The following is a 15,639-nucleotide window of genomic DNA, read 5'->3' as shown; positions in this document are numbered from 1 at the left end:
AAATAACAACTTGGTCTCTACCACCACAATTTGGGGTAAGAAATTTCGGTAACTGACCCTCATAAAATATACAATATACGGTCCCACTAAAACTAACAATTTATAATCTCAAAAATTAGGTTGATGCCCTTAACCCAGATATGCTACGTCAAGAAGTGTATGAAAAGTACAAAAACTGGATGCCGAAGTCTTCTGCATTAAAATATGTATTTTATTCTCACTCACTCTCTATTTGGATTTTTTTTTTTACTCTAATTGTCCATGAATATGTCCACACAGATATATGTTCCACTCATTGACGACATTTTTCACTGGTTCTTGATGGTAATATCTATTGACGAGGGAAAGGTGTATAAACTTGATTCATATCCAAACCCAAAGCGAGATATCTCCAAAAAATTCGTCATGAGATGGACGGTGATATATTTAATCTTCTTGGTGTATTTTTAGTTGTTGATAGTGGAGTAAACTATATATTTTCTAATATCACTTATTATTGTGTAATAGAAAATAATTTTTTAAACACAATTTTTTATTTAATTTTAAATTCTTTATATAAATGTTATTTAAAGTTCATTCGTCATTAATATGTTTTTGTAATTCATTTTGTTTTGAGCCATAGCTCTGTCTATTAGATTTCATTTTCTCTGGTCCGTACTCCAGCACTAATATATTAGACAAAAAAACCATTCCAATGGACAATTGACCTCTCTGTAATGCTCGTGGCATCCCTGATTGCAACACAAGGTGTACAGTCTATTTTATTGTGATAACTCCGCTGTCTGGTTACTTGAGTGGATGGCAATGGAGGACATGTTTCAGCCCAATCTCACTGCTAGGGTAAGTTAACAAATTTCTACCATGTGTACTTTTTGTTTCTTTTGACACACTAATTAATTTAACTTCTACTTTTTGTAGCCTCCTGATTCTAAAATTCGAATGCTTGCGGCATGTACAACTTTAAATGGGACTCACAATGAATATAATGACATGGTCAGACATCGTTCTGCAGCTAGGTGGAAAGCATTGGTTGGCAATTAGATGGTCACCCTATTTATTATTAGGAAAATATAAAATACATTTGATTTGATTGTTTGATATTTATGTTGTTTGTTATGGGACCTATTTGTTACATCAATTACTTTTTTTTTATTTAAGTGGCAGTACAATTCTGTTATTTGTCTAGTATAATTGTCTCTCATTTCTACCTTAATAAAATAACAAACCCATTATATACATTACAGAAAAGCTAATTACCATTTTCTCTTTCTTATGTCATTTCCCTAGCAGACACAACACCCATCAATAATTTTGTGACTCGAATGGAATATCTGTATATTTGCATCTGTACCGTATACTTCACCCCTTAAAATCCAAATTCATCTTTCATCCAAGGCTAGACAGTAATAGCTAACGATACTTGCCTTTCTGATTACCAATGGTGACATCAAAATCCTACAAGAACAAAAATAAAATAAAATTAGACAACCATGTAATTAATAAGAAGCAATATCTTAAGTACTCACCATTTCTTCGATCCCCTCCTCGCTGGTTTGACTAGACCAATCGTCATCATCTTCGGGACCTCCTCCGTCTCCACTTTCCATTTGATTATGGTCATCTCCACGGCGACAATTTCGCCGATTGTGTCCTATACCGTTACATCTGCTGCACCGAATCCTTCGCTTTTTCTTTTTGTCCCCAGCTTCTTTTGAAATAGCATCCGTCCGTGTTTTGAATTTCTCACCCGCACTTTTAGAACTTCCCTCTCTATTCTTTTCATGTTTGGCAAATAATTCAGCCTTTTTGTTTCTGACCCACTCCATAACATCCTTGAAATCACCTAAATCTCCGCAAGCAGCAAATGGCAAGCCCTCCAGCTCATCATTCATAGCAGCAATCCTACTCTCATAACTTCTATCTCCAACTAACGATCCCTGCTGCTCCAACCTTATATGAGCCTCTTTTGCTTTCATGGTCCATCGCTTCAATATCAGTGACTCAGGTAATTCTGTAATTTGAAGATATATCAACAGACGAATGATATGAACACATGGAATGCCAAATGACTCCATTCGTTGACATGAACACCTAAACTCACTGCTACCAGGCCAATAAGATACAACCCATTTTCGTGTTAACTCACAATATTTTCGTACATCATAGTTCACACTACATGAAGTCTCTCGCCAATCAACTATTATCACACTTGACGCTTTCAACAATAATGATCGAAACAAGTAGAACACCTCCCTTGTATAAACACTTGCTCCTGATCGCTCCAATGCTTGCACCTGTGTTTGCATTATCGGATACCCGTATGAGGTGTAATAGTCAGCCTCAGCCTCATTATTCCGCAACAAACCCATCCACCGGCGGAAGTGATGGAGGAATTCCTTAATGCTATAGCCAGATTTTACAAACCTAGCAACTTACGAATGTAGTGCCTCACACCTCGATGTAGTTCTCAACCTGGCAAAGAACTTGCCTCTCATATGTGCTGTAGCCCACATATCTTTAATCCCATAAGTGGTCTCAACCCACTCCATATCCTTAACCCCAAAACTATTAACCATTGACACCCACCTCTCCTCAAACTCATCAATCTCATAATCGCCAAGCATGCATTTCCTGAATTGTTGGGTAAACTTGGGGTTGGAGACATTGGCTGTGGCATTTCTTAACAAATGCCATCCGCACAACCTATGGTGTGCATCTGGAAATACCTTTTCAATTGCAAGCTTCATAGCCTTGGCACCATCAGTTATTACAGCATTTGGTCGTTTACCATTCATTGCTTCCACGAATCTCTGTAACAATTATATGTAAGTTCCTTCTCCTTCATCAGCCACAATTGCACTGCCAAAAACTATTGTTTGAAGGTGATGGTTCACTCCTGAGAAAACTACCAATGGAAACTTGTACTTATTTTTCTTGTAAGTTGCATCAAAGGCCATAACATCACCAAATACTTCAAAGTCAACACGGCTCTTCCCGTCCATCCAGATTAGGTGCCGAAACACACCATTGTTATCCACCTCGTAACTCCAGTAAAACTTTGGATCTAATTTCTTCCGCTTCTTTAGGTACTTCAACGTTTCGGTCACATCGCTTTCCATCAATTGCCTTTGCTTTTCTATTTGGTTGTACATGTCTTTTCTTTGAAATCTAACATTCTCAAAACCACCAGATTGCTCGGCAAAATGCATATAGATTTGGGTTGTGGGAATTCCAGCATCTCTCATGTCGTTCATTCTTTGAATTTCTTGATCAGTCATTCTCCGTTGCGATCTCAACATCCGGCTCAAAGTTGGGGGTACTAACTCATGATTATGTTCATTTTGAAATAATGTTGTATACCACCAGTCCCTGCCAACATCTATGTGAACTTGCATTTGTGCTACACACCCACACCTAGTCTCTGGCTTTGGAGCTCTCTTCCTATTTGTTTCATCAACCCCTCTGAAAATACGATATCCTTGTCTCGAACACACAAATGTTTGCCAGAGTATGCGCTTATCAATCTCACTTCGCCCAACCTTGAACTTCCTAATTGAAAATCCATTGACCCTCCCAAATGCATTGTAAAAGGCATACGCAACATCAAGGTCTGAAAATACATACTTCTTAGCAGCATCAACGCTCAAACCTACGAAATTAACCCGACCGATACTTCCTATACTATTCAGTAACAGGTCTTCAACATCATTGCCATCACTATCAACTAACAATTCGTCCATTTCCTGAAAGACAGTAAACAACAGTAGACCTCAACGTTCTAAATATACTTTCAAACAATAATAAAGCTTAACATCTTAAGCGTTGGAATAATCCAGATAAAAAGATGTACCTCAGCTGAAACATTCTCTATTTGGTTATGCGATGACTCTCCGATCAAATCAACCATTTTTGTTGAATGCTATATTTACTGCATACTATTACAATAAAAGAAAACGAAAAATATTTATATTTATGAAATGACACAAGTACAAAATATTTGACATATTCACAACTATGAAAGTAAGTACCACATGACAACAATAGGCACAAGACACCACGAAATGAAGTCCAAAATTCTCTTCTTCAAAATCCAATAATAATAAAATATAAAACAATTACAAATAAATCATAAGGATATATCACAAATAACAAATTTTTACCAACACAACATTCGCACTTCCAAAGTACAACCAAATCACGCAAATAGCACAATAACAAAACATAAAAATAGCACTCATGAATTAACATTACTATAAAATATATTTCCGTATTGCTTTCCGTTACTCCTAGCACTCTACTAGAGAAATGAATGCTACTTCGCTTTCATATTGTTACTAGCTTCTTGCAATGAATGAAAATCATAATAAAATTATTATTCTGGTAAATATTTTGAAAATAGAGGCTTTGTGTTATTCAATATTATTAATATTGTATATCTCAAGTTTAAAATACTATTATAATGAAATGACTTGAAAAAAGATAAAGAAAAAAAAAAGTAACATAGCACAAGTTCTTGAACTCTAGGGCAAAATATGACTCGAAACAATACAATATGACTACATAAAAAAAACTAATTAGTTTTTATTCTTCAAATTTTGCATGTAAAATAGATAACCGACAATAAATTTAGCAATGTCGCGGAACTAAAGACGTGGCGAAACAAAAGTCTTTCTTAATGAGAAAAATTTTAAATGCCACAATAATCAAACATAAAGAGTAAAAAGAATAAAAAAGGTCATGAAAATGAATAAATTGTAACAAAAATGCTAGAAAGATTCAAGTTTAACACAAGAGGTATTAGTTTATTAAATAGATAAAGAAGAATAGCTCCTAGCATCACAATTCTACAAATTTGTTGACTATACATTATAGCAGAGCTCCTACCATCACAAGGGGTATTAGTTTATTGTATCACTATATGGGTTCTCTTTTAATAGATTAGAAATTTGAGAATCACATGGCAAGAAAGCCGGGACACATTTTCACAAATTCGTAACAACTCATCAAACAGTAAATTGGACAAGCCCTCAATCTTAATTGTTCCTTTATGTCTATAGAAAAATTTTATAAAAATGTTATAGAAATTATAAAAAAAAATAGAGTTGATAATCTAACATTAGCCTTATACTATTTTTGAGCAAGCAAAATACCAATTTGAACACTCCCATATCAGAAGAAAATGAACCATTCAAAATTTCAGAATCATTAACTGATAGAGAAATAAGAGCTCCTATCAACACAATGCTACAAAATTTCTCATTAAAAACTATAGATTATAGAAGATTCCCTAGCATTATAATCATAGAATTGCTAGAGATATGGGTTTATGGTCTGTCCAGAATTCTATTTTAAATACACTATATATTTGCAATAGTACGTACCAAAAAATTTGTGCGATGCTCTACTGCAAAGTTGCCACGACTCAAACAACAAATCTGAAAATCCCTCAATCTTCAATTGTCCGGTTATTCCTTTGTGCCTGTAAAAACAACATATAAATTTTACAGAAATTATACAACTAAATTGAACTTGACAATCTAATGTTAACTTCATAAAAAAAATCTGAGCAACCATGAAATCAGTTTGAACAAGACATGTTCATATTCTCATACCAAAAGAAAATCACAATTTAAAATTTCATGACTAAAAAATGATAACGAAAAAAGAGCTCCTAGTATCACAATTTTACAAAATTGCTGATTATATATTATAGAAGATCTCCTTGCATCATAAGGGGTATTACTTTATTGTATCACTATATGGGTTCTCTTTCAATGGATTAAAATTTGCGAATTCACAATACTAAGAAATCAGGGACACGTTTTGCCATAAATTTGTAACAATTTAACAAATAGTAAATCGGAGAAGCCCTCAATGTTTAGTTGTTTCTTTATGTTTATAGAGAAGTTGTATAAAATGTTAAGCCAAATTATAAAAACTGAATTAGACCTGACAATCTTCTAACATTAACCTTATACAATTTTTGAACAAACAAAATACCTGTTTTAACACTCCCATATCACAAGAAAACAAACCATTCAAAGTATTATAATCATTAGTTGATAAAGAAAGAAGAGCTCCTGTATGTTTTACAGAAATTATAAACCACTTGTTTGAACTTGACAGTACTTCATAAAAAAAATTTAAACAACCAAAAAATAGTTTAAACAAGACATTCACACTCTCATACCAAAAGAAATTCAACACTTAAAATTCCATAATCAATAAAAGCTAAAGAAAGAATAGCTCTTAACATCACATTACTAGAAATATCATCAACCAAATCTATATGATATTATCAAATTACAAACTCAAAAATTACATAGTAAAAAAAAATATCTAAATATTAAATGGTTGTAGACAAAATACACATTGATATTGTGGTTTTCCATTCACTACTTCCAGAGCAACATATTTCCAAGCTAAAAATTAGAACCTTGTGACTGAGTATCTTAGAACTAGGAAGATTAGGATTAGCAGCATCATTTGCTTATTACCAGCAAATTGCTTATTGATTAATACTATCACCTATAACCGAAATCAATAAGTCATTTACAATGTTAAAAACAGCAGTAACAGCCAGAAATCAAATAATCATCCATAAAACCATAACTGAAATCAATAAGGCAGCATCTTTTGAACTCTTAACTCTTTATATTTTATACTCCTCACTTATTTTAGTTAAGAGATTCTTTTTTATGATTATCTCAAGTTCTATAAATATCCCAAATACTCTTCTAACCTAATCTAAACTCATCAAAGACCTCAGAAGGTATCTAATAATCTGAATTATATCAAATGACTTTTTTAAAAGTATTTAAGATTAATATTTAAAATAACTCCTCTTCAGATAACGATATTTTATTCTTTAACCATAGAAATTGTTTTAAAGGGCCTTTGGAAGAAATTAGCTTAATTAAATTGTTTACCCATACTGGCCTTATTCTTGTCTTTTCTGTTGTTCTTATAGGAATTCAAGCACATGTTACATTATATCATTGGGACTTACCACAAGCTCTTGAGGATGAATATGGAGGATGGGTTAATAAAAAAATTGTGTATGGTTCCCTAACTTCAAATACCTAATTAATTTGCATGATCATCTTGGAAAGTGAAGAATCGAAAGTAGCTAAGAAATTTATTTACGAAAGAAGCAAAATTTAAATTTTAAATTATACATGATTAATTTGTACATTACTAACACATTATTCTGTACACTTGCATACTCTTGTAGAAGAGACTTCACAGCATTTGCAAATGTGTGCTTTAGAGAGTTTGGAGACAGGGTCAAACAATGGACGACAATTAATGAAGGAAATGTTTTTGCACAAGGTGGCTATGATATAGGATTCTTACCACCTCAACATTGTTCACCTTCCTCTATATTTAATTGCTCTAAGGGAAATTCTTCTACGGAGCCATATTTGGTAACACATAATATGTTGTTAGCTCATGCATCAGCTGCAACATTGTATAGGAACAAGTACCAGGTAACTAATGTCTACTATTTCATTCATCTTGGCCTTCCTTCTAAATTTGGTGACAATGGTTAGGCTAACATATTCTGATAATAAAAGTTTAAAAGACTTGATAAATATTTATAGTTCACTTGCTTCAAAAAAAAAAATTCTTATAGCACGATTCAACCTCATTTTTTATACCACATATCCAAAAATCAACAACTGAAATCAATAAGGCAACACCAAACCACACTAACAGCAGCACTCAAAGGATAAATTCAATAAAAAAAACTATTACCAACAGCACAACAGATTCAACATTAAATTAATTTAACTGCACTAAACATTCTTGAAATTCATTTTTCTTTCTGTTTAATGAGTCTAACCAGCAAAATTCTAAATATATGAGCGTACTGAAAAGAAAACCCAATTTGGGACCTTAGGTAATTAAAATTCAAAAATGTAGCAGATCAGATCAAACTTCATTCAAATTTCAAAATTTAAAGAGAAAAAAAAAACAGAATAAGCAGAAATCAGTGAAAACAGCAGAACAATTTCAAAAAATCCATAACTAGCAATAATTTCAACAACACAAAATCAATTATTTGATTTACATTCACTAATTCACATTCAGAAACCAGTCAAATACTCAAATCACTAAACAGAGCATAAAAGGAATAACCGAAAAAGTGAAAGCAGTGCCACTAACCTTCGATGGACAGCAGGACGGCGAGTGGGGAGACTACGGCGAGCGTCGAGGGGCGAGGGGCTACACGAACGGCGGCAGCGCTGTCTCTCCTTACGGCGGTGGAGGATGCTATAACAGGGTTGAGAGTTCTTTTTTTTTTGTTAACATTACAGGGTTGAGAGTTGAGAGAGGGGTTTGGTTTTTTTGTCTATATTAAGTTTGTTCAGCCCATAAGAATAAGAAAAATTAATAATAATAAATAAACTTAATTTACCTGATAACTTTTAATAGCAGGTTACTTTTCAAGGAGTGCTGCACTCTCTACTTTATCTGGAGTGCACTAGCTTTCGCCAATCATATGCCATAGTAAACCAGAAATTTGTAAATACAAATATATTTACAATTTGACATGACCGGTTAGGACATCCAGGTTCAATCATGATGAGAAGAATCATCGAGAATTCATTTGATCATCATTTAAAGGAACATAAAATTCTTCAACATAAAATTCTTCAATTTAATGAATTCTCATGTACTGCTTATTCTCAAGAAAAATTAATTACAAGACCATCACGAGAAAAAAAATTGAGATTGAATCACCATCATTTTTGGAACGTATTGAAGGTGATATATATGTGGGCCCATTCACCCCATGTGAACCTTTTAAATATTTCATGTTTTAATAGATGCATCTTCATGATGGTTTTATGTTTGTTTACTATCAACTCACAACATGGCGTTTGCAAGATTGCTAGCTCAAATAATTAAATTAAAAACTCATTTTTTTAAACTATATTATAAAGATAATACGTCTTGATAATGCTGGTGAATTTAGATCCCAAACATTTAATGATTATTGTGTGTCAACTGAAATTATGATAGAAGAACTTATTGTTCATTTACACACTCAAAATGGTCTAGCAGAATCATTAATAAAGCGCCTCCAATTAATAGTTAGACCATTACTTCTGAAAACTAAGTTGTCTGTTTTAGCGTGGGAGGCATGCTACTTTGTATGCTGCAGCACTTATACACATTAGACCAACAAATTATCTTAAATCCTTCCAATTACAACTAATTTGCGGTCAGGAGCCAAATATTTTTTATCTTAAAATATTTGGATATCCGGTTTATGTTCCAATTGTTCCACCACAACGCACAAAGATGGGACCCCAAAGAAAATTAGGGATATATGTTAGTTATGAATCTCCGTCAATTATAAAATATCTTGAAATCACAACGAGTGATTTATTTAAGACAAGATTTTCTGATTGTCCCTTTAATGAAACAATTTTTTCATAATTAGGAGGAGAAAATAAACAATTAGAAAAAGAGATTACTTGAAACACATTGTCATTATTCCATTTAGATTTCGCACTAGACAATGTGAACTAAAATTACAAAAGTTAATTCATATGCAAAATGTTATAAATCAATTGCCAGATGTATTTACTGACCTAAAAAGAGTAACTAAATCTCACATTTCAGCTGCAAATGCACCAGTAAAAATAAGTGTCTCAGAAGGACAAGTTGTTAGTGCAAATGAAAGCAAATTAGATATGGATAAAGATCCATTTTGACCTTGTGAAAGTAATGAAGAGTTTCTTAGTCATGAAGTACCTTATATTAGTGCATGTTATTGGTGCACTAATGTATCTCGCTAACAATACAAGACCAGATATAGCATTTTCAGTAAATTTGTTATTGAGATTTAGTTTTTGTCCAACTAAAAGACATTGGAATGGTGTCAAACATATATTAAGATACCTTCAAGGATCTATTGATAAGAGTTTATTTTACTCTAATGAAACAACATTTCAATTAGTTAGATATGTAGATGCAGATTTTTTTCTGATCCGCATAAAGGCAGGTTACAAACGGATTATCTATTCATAAGTGGAGGAACAACTATATCTTGGCGCTCAACAAAGCAAACTATAGTTGCAACCTTCTCAAATCATGCGCGAATATTGACAATTCATGAAGCAACTCGAAAATGTGTTTGGCTTAGGTCAATCACCTAACGCGTTCAAGATATGTATGGTTTACCGATGAAGAAAATACCTACAGTTATATATGAAGATAACTCTACTTGCATACATCAACTAAAGGAATAATATATCAAAAGAGATAGAACAAAATATATCTCATAAAAACTCTTCTACTCTCATGATCTCCAACAAAGTAGTGATAAGCAAATTCGTTCTAACGATAATTTAGCATATTTGTTCACAAAGCACTACCTACCTCAACATTTAAGAAGTTAGTATACAAAATTGTGATGCGCCAACTAAGAGATATCAAGTGATGTAATTATTAGAGGAGTAATATGGGTTGTACTCTTTTCCTTAATTATGGTTTTTATCCCATTAGATTTTTCTGGTAAAGTTTTTAACGAGACAATTACCTAAAGTATGACCACTAATAACATCTAAGAGAGAATGTTAAAAATATATGTTATGAATGTCCTAAATCATAACTGTATTTTAAATTTTAAATAGATAAAATCAGTCAACCTAGTTGAGTCAGTTAGGAGTTCTTTTTTACTATAAATAGTCTCCTTTTAGAATTCTGTAGATACAATAATTATTAATAAAGTCATTTTTTATTCTCTCTATTTTATTTCATCTTTCTTTCCTTCTCAAATTCTAATCTTTATTTTTATAATTTTTTTTAATAAAAGTACTTTTTTAAAAGATATATCTAAATAGATTTTAAATTAAATAAAAATATTTTATAAAAAAAGTATTTTTTTTACTAAAAAAAACCAATTGAAAGTAACCCTTAATTTCTGCCTATAATAACTTATCTTTTCATATTTCAATAGATTATGTGAAATTTCAACTTTGTCGCGTATGATAGTCCATCCTCCAGGCCTTAACATATATACTCTCCATTTCAACAACAAACCTGCAAAACTCAATCCTTAATTTATAATTATTTTCTTTTTATAGCTCATTTTTTTGGTAAGCAACTCTAGGAATTGAATGAATTAAAAAATGGATTCTTAGTTCCTCAAGAATATGAATGCAGCATACACAAGTTTTATAGTACCATAGAATTATTTAGACTAGAGTCTATCCTATCATAGATACTTAATCTCTCTTTGAATTTTAAAATTCTAATATCTTATCATAAGTCATATCTCCTGAAAGTTAGGCTTGGTTTGATAAATTAAAAATTTTATGTGTTTATATTTGTAATTTTTAAAAATTAAAATTGNAGGTATGCAAATGTATCTATGTTTTAATAGATACAATTATACAAATATGAATAACACAAATACGTAGCCAATTTTAGAGTGTTTTCTGACATATAATTCTAGCTATGATATGAACCAAAAGAGTGTATAACTAATATATAGTTGATGTCATGGAAGAACATCTCGAAAACTGAACATTTAGGAAATTATATTTTAGACTAATGCTACACATCTAAGTGTTTATGTGAATTAAGTTTAACCAAGTTGATCTAATATTAACAAAAATTATTTATGGGTAGTGTTATTCTAATTTTTATTATTTAATTTAGTTAAATTTAATTTATAAAAAGACTTAAATAATGTATAACATTATTCTATATATTAATACTTGTTTTTGAGCTGTGGGAATAAATGATCAACATGTGAGAGATTGTATGTTTGGTTAGCTAAAATGGTAAATATTTCATTTTTTAACTAAGATTTTTAGTTCGAGTATTCAAAATAGTCAAAATATTTTTTTTTTTAATATTATATATAATGAAAGTTGAAGGACATTTAAATCTGTAAATCAAACACTTGCCATATTTCTTTTTATATAAACATTATTGCAAATGAAAACAACTAATTGTGGATTTTTTTATTAACAAATAAATATGTTCAAATAATATGATGCAAGTATTTTGTAAAATAAATAGTAATAAAAAATGAGAAAGTCTAGTGGGCCAACACTTTTTATTAAAATCTAGCCAACACTTAACCAGCAAAAAAAGTGAATAATTTCACACTTTGAATAAAATCTCACATATTAAAAGTATATAATAGCTAATTGACGGTTACAAATCACAAAATTTACTAGCCTAGAGCTCCTTATAAAAAATACATGTGAGAAGTCTCCGGCCCAAGACACTTTCATTGGAAACATAGATATGTTAATTGTGCATATTTTAAAGAAATTGTCAGTTCAGAGTATCCTAATCCTAACCAGTAACCATTCTTGTAAACAGCTCTCCTTGAGTTCACATGCGCAAAATTTGAATAATTCAAAAGTCAAAACATTCTTTCTTCAACTCACCAAAACAGTATTTATTTATTAGCTGGCCTCTTCCTCATTTAGCTCATGTCATTTTAGGAATCTTGTAGTGAATTAGTAATGATAATTAGAATTTGGAAATGGTATCAAAGTTAAAAGCGTTTGGAAACAATTTCAAATTTTGAGATGGAAACATGCAACATGGCATGGGAATGGGAATGGGAATGGCATAAATTTATAAAAGATAGTTCCCATGGCCTTTATTTTCCTGTATCTTTTTCTCTGTTTGAAAAGGAAAAAAAAAGGGTAAAGAGAATCTCATAGCTCCCAATCAGTAGTATTAACAAAACTTTCTGGAAACAACAAATATTTGTCATACACAAAAGAGGAGAAAAAGAGTAAAGAGACAGGTGGCTTTTGACAATTGGAGATAACTCTTTTGAAAAGAGATAGAACTTCCCCTCCGTCTATTCCATTTCACAATTACGTGTTATAAAACTACTACATTTCGCTTATTTTCCCAACTCTTTTACATTTCATTTCAAATATAATTCACATCTTATGTTGATTTATTTACCAAACAACATAATAAAGAACACGACTGTGGAGTATGGCGTACGAATCTGGCATCAATTTTTTATTTTGAAGGGAACACATCTCAAATTACTTTATGAAAATTATACCGCAGTCAGAAAATTATACTAATTGCGTGGGGTGCATCACACCGTAACTACATCCTTATACTGTTATACATATTTTTCTTTTACCAGCATCTTTTGGTTAATATTAAATGCTAAACTCTATTAATTGCATTTCCATAGAAGATTATTTAATTAGAAACAAAAGTGAAAAAAAATATTAGTAACACCTAATAAACATATATTAGCCAAGAAAGAAAGGATACCAAAGACATCAAAGATCAAGATAATGTTTTAATGTTAAAATAAAATACGAGGAACACGGGTGAGCGCACGGTTTGGCAGAACTTAGATTTGTCAGAGAAAACTTTGTAAGCAAATAATAATAATAATAATAATAATAATAATATCTGATCACAACCATAATCCACCAGTAGTAGCTGTTTACGTAAACGAATTGAAATGTAGTTATTAACTTATTATTGAATATTAGGACTCGATTGTAATTTTCAATCTTTATTTTGCAAGACTACCAATACAAAACAAATCCAAGTCAACTTCAGTCACATGAGGCGGCTCTTTTCTAATAAAATATGTCTAATCCCTATCAGCTTCATTGCAATCTTCAATGGGTAAGGAATCAATCACCAATTAAAAAATAAATAAGTTAAATGCTTCAAGGAGGAAAAAAGATTGTAGGAACAGAATCAAATATATGAAGAAAGGTACCAGATAACTGAAAAGGTACGTGTTGACCAAACCAGTCTCGTGACATGTTTTAAACTAATCACGAAAGCATTAGATAATATGAACCACAAAGCAACCTTAACAAAATCAAGTGTAATAGCATGTGTGTCGTTATGTTCTTCACATTTTGACATTAAAAACAACCAGTAAGGCAAATTTTGTGGAGGGTGCACCTAATTAACTGCTTCCAAATACCACATAACTAAACAAAAACACGAAAAACAATGCTATCTACGTTGTCAGAGATGTTCCTCATAGGGAAACAAACTCAAGTACCGGTGGGAATGTTCATATACTTGACTACTTTACCTTTTTTCTTTTTTTTTTTCCCAAAAAAAAATTAAGGCAGGCACATGCCTATTCACACTCGAGAGGCACACACGACACAAATTGGAATCCCTCATCAAAAGCAGCATCCATAGTAAGAAAAAGTACAAGGGGATCAAAGCAAAATTCAGGATGCAATTTTCTACCAAATTTGACAAGCATGGCCAGAGTGAATTTAACTTTTATTCAATTTAAACCACAAGACATATAAGCCTCCATAGGTTTTGCTATATTCTGAAGACCTGAACGCATTCTAGAAATTCAGTTAGAAGGAGGAATAAGTATACTGGTGAAACCTTAACATTAAAATAGAGAGAGCATCCACATTCCACAGCTTATCAGAAACTGGAATTGGACCATACATATTTATTCTGATTAGCAGTATATAGCATTTACTACATGTCATGTGCACATAGCACTCATAATAAAAGATGGAAGCCCAGGTGAGTTCACTTCAACGGCCAAAAAAGAAAAAGGTGGTTGTGCTAATACTATAGTGAGTAATGTTCACGTACAAGCCAATTATTCATAGCACTTGCCTTACTTGTAGACAAATCATTTATTGGAAGTAGAAAATGACAAAGGCCAACTTAATTGTAGGGATAAAGCCATCTCAATGCTATTGTTATTGATGCCAACTACCTATCCACATACATAAAGAAATGAAGCAGTACTAAACTACTACTCACGTAATGCAGGGTGATGTACTGCTGTACCCCAAAATTTGTAATTACATATCCTGTGATCATTTCAGAAAAAGTAGGGAATTGCTTCACAGACCAAACCATTCGTCCATCCCCACCCCATATCGAAAGCAGAGAGTCAAACAGATAACAACCAAAAAGTCATAACCCTAAGATTAAAAAGAGACACCAAAGGCCAAGCCCAGAAGTTTAGATGCATGTCTAGTTGTCTACAAAATCCTATGCATTAAATAGCTTGAATAGAAAAAAAAAAAACGAAGATTTTGATAGAAATTTAAAGTTAGACAGTTGAGACAGAACCAATTAAGCAGAAAGAGAGTTGATAAAAGTTTGATCTAAAATTCACTATCCCATCCAACTTCAGTGCAAAACAACTCCCGCATGTGCGGCTCCAAATCATACAAGAGTCAAAGACTAGTCCAGAGGATGAACGATATAGAAAGAACAAAATTTTCATTTTGGTAGCTTTTATCAGTATAACAGAATATATAGCCATTTTAAATTACAGAATTCTGTATAAAACCGCTAAAAATATTCAATTATTCAAATTTTGGCAGGAAAAAGGGGGCATCCAATTTCATCCTTTTCATTTAATTTTACAGAGTAACACAGAGTTAACATAACAGGATGATAAAATGTAGCCAAAACAAGACCACAAAATCAAATTGTCAACCCAGTATAGCAGAGTTAGCTGAACCCCAAGAGAAATTTCCAAAACAGTTCCACATTACATTTCAACTATCAAAGGACCAAATTATAAACTTTCTCCCTATAAAATCTAAGTAACAAGAGGAGAGCTAGCCTCTCCCACCTTTTTTTTTTCTTTCATTATTTCAATGTACA

The 15,639-nt window shown here is 32.0% G+C and overlaps 3 protein-coding genes across 3 annotated transcripts; 1 reads left to right on the top strand and 2 right to left on the bottom strand.

The window, feature by feature from the left end:
- On the bottom strand, nt 1,159–8,347 carry LOC107623722 (protein FAR1-RELATED SEQUENCE 5-like). The gene is made up of 5 exons (XM_016326073.2): nt 8,170–8,347; nt 5,382–5,479; nt 3,851–3,935; nt 1,527–3,743; nt 1,159–1,455 (listed from the first exon to the last, which is right to left on the bottom strand). Exons 3-4 carry the CDS (start codon nt 3,905–3,907, stop codon nt 2,820–2,822), a joined length of 981 nt encoding a protein of 326 aa, XP_016181559.2. The 5' UTR covers nt 3,908–3,935; nt 5,382–5,479; nt 8,170–8,347; the 3' UTR covers nt 1,159–1,455; nt 1,527–2,819.
- LOC110262377 (protein FAR1-RELATED SEQUENCE 7-like) lies at nt 1,411–2,795 on the bottom strand. The gene is made up of 3 exons (XM_021114408.1): nt 2,455–2,795; nt 1,527–2,403; nt 1,411–1,455 (listed from the first exon to the last, which is right to left on the bottom strand). The coding sequence occupies exons 1-3, from the start codon at nt 2,793–2,795 to the stop codon at nt 1,411–1,413; spliced, it is 1,263 nt and encodes a 420-aa protein (XP_020970067.1).
- Nucleotides 4,764–7,978, top strand: LOC110268330 (beta-glucosidase 10-like). Its single transcript, XM_021114407.1, has 3 exons — nt 4,764–4,794; nt 6,893–7,058; nt 7,235–7,978. The coding sequence occupies exons 1-3, from the start codon at nt 4,764–4,766 to the stop codon at nt 7,551–7,553; spliced, it is 516 nt and encodes a 171-aa protein (XP_020970066.1). The 3' UTR covers nt 7,554–7,978.

This window comes from Arachis ipaensis, chromosome B10 (assembly GCF_000816755.2).
Source record: "Arachis ipaensis cultivar K30076 chromosome B10, Araip1.1, whole genome shotgun sequence".
Classification (NCBI taxonomy): Eukaryota; Viridiplantae; Streptophyta; class Magnoliopsida; order Fabales; family Fabaceae; genus Arachis; species Arachis ipaensis.
This window is presented reverse-complemented; position numbering and strand designations above follow the sequence as displayed.

Excerpts from the sequence above, each read along its gene's own strand:
- LOC107623722 (XM_016326073.2), bottom strand. The coding sequence starts at position 3,907 with ATGGTTGATTTGATCGGAGAGTCATCGCATAACCAAATAGAGAATGTT. Across the intron at positions 3,744-3,850 it reads TAGAGAATGTTTCAGCTGAG|GAAATGGACGAATTGTTAGT; the intron begins GTACATCTTTTT and ends ACTGTCTTTCAG.
- LOC110262377 (XM_021114408.1), bottom strand. The coding sequence starts at position 2,795 with ATGAATGGTAAACGACCAAATGCTGTAATAACTGATGGTGCCAAGGCT. Across the intron at positions 2,404-2,454 it reads AGGTTGAGAACTACATCGAG|CATTAAGGAATTCCTCCATC; the intron begins GTGTGAGGCACT and ends ATCTGGCTATAG. Across the intron at positions 1,456-1,526 it reads AGGAGGGGATCGAAGAAATG|GATTTTGATGTCACCATTGG; the intron begins GTGAGTACTTAA and ends TTGTTCTTGTAG.
- LOC110268330 (XM_021114407.1), top strand. The coding sequence starts at position 4,764 with ATGCTAGAAAGATTCAAGTTTAACACAAGAG. Across the intron at positions 4,795-6,892 it reads ATTCAAGTTTAACACAAGAG|GGCCTTTGGAAGAAATTAGC; the intron begins GTATTAGTTTAT and ends ATTGTTTTAAAG. Across the intron at positions 7,059-7,234 it reads TGGGTTAATAAAAAAATTGT|AAGAGACTTCACAGCATTTG; the intron begins GTATGGTTCCCT and ends ATACTCTTGTAG.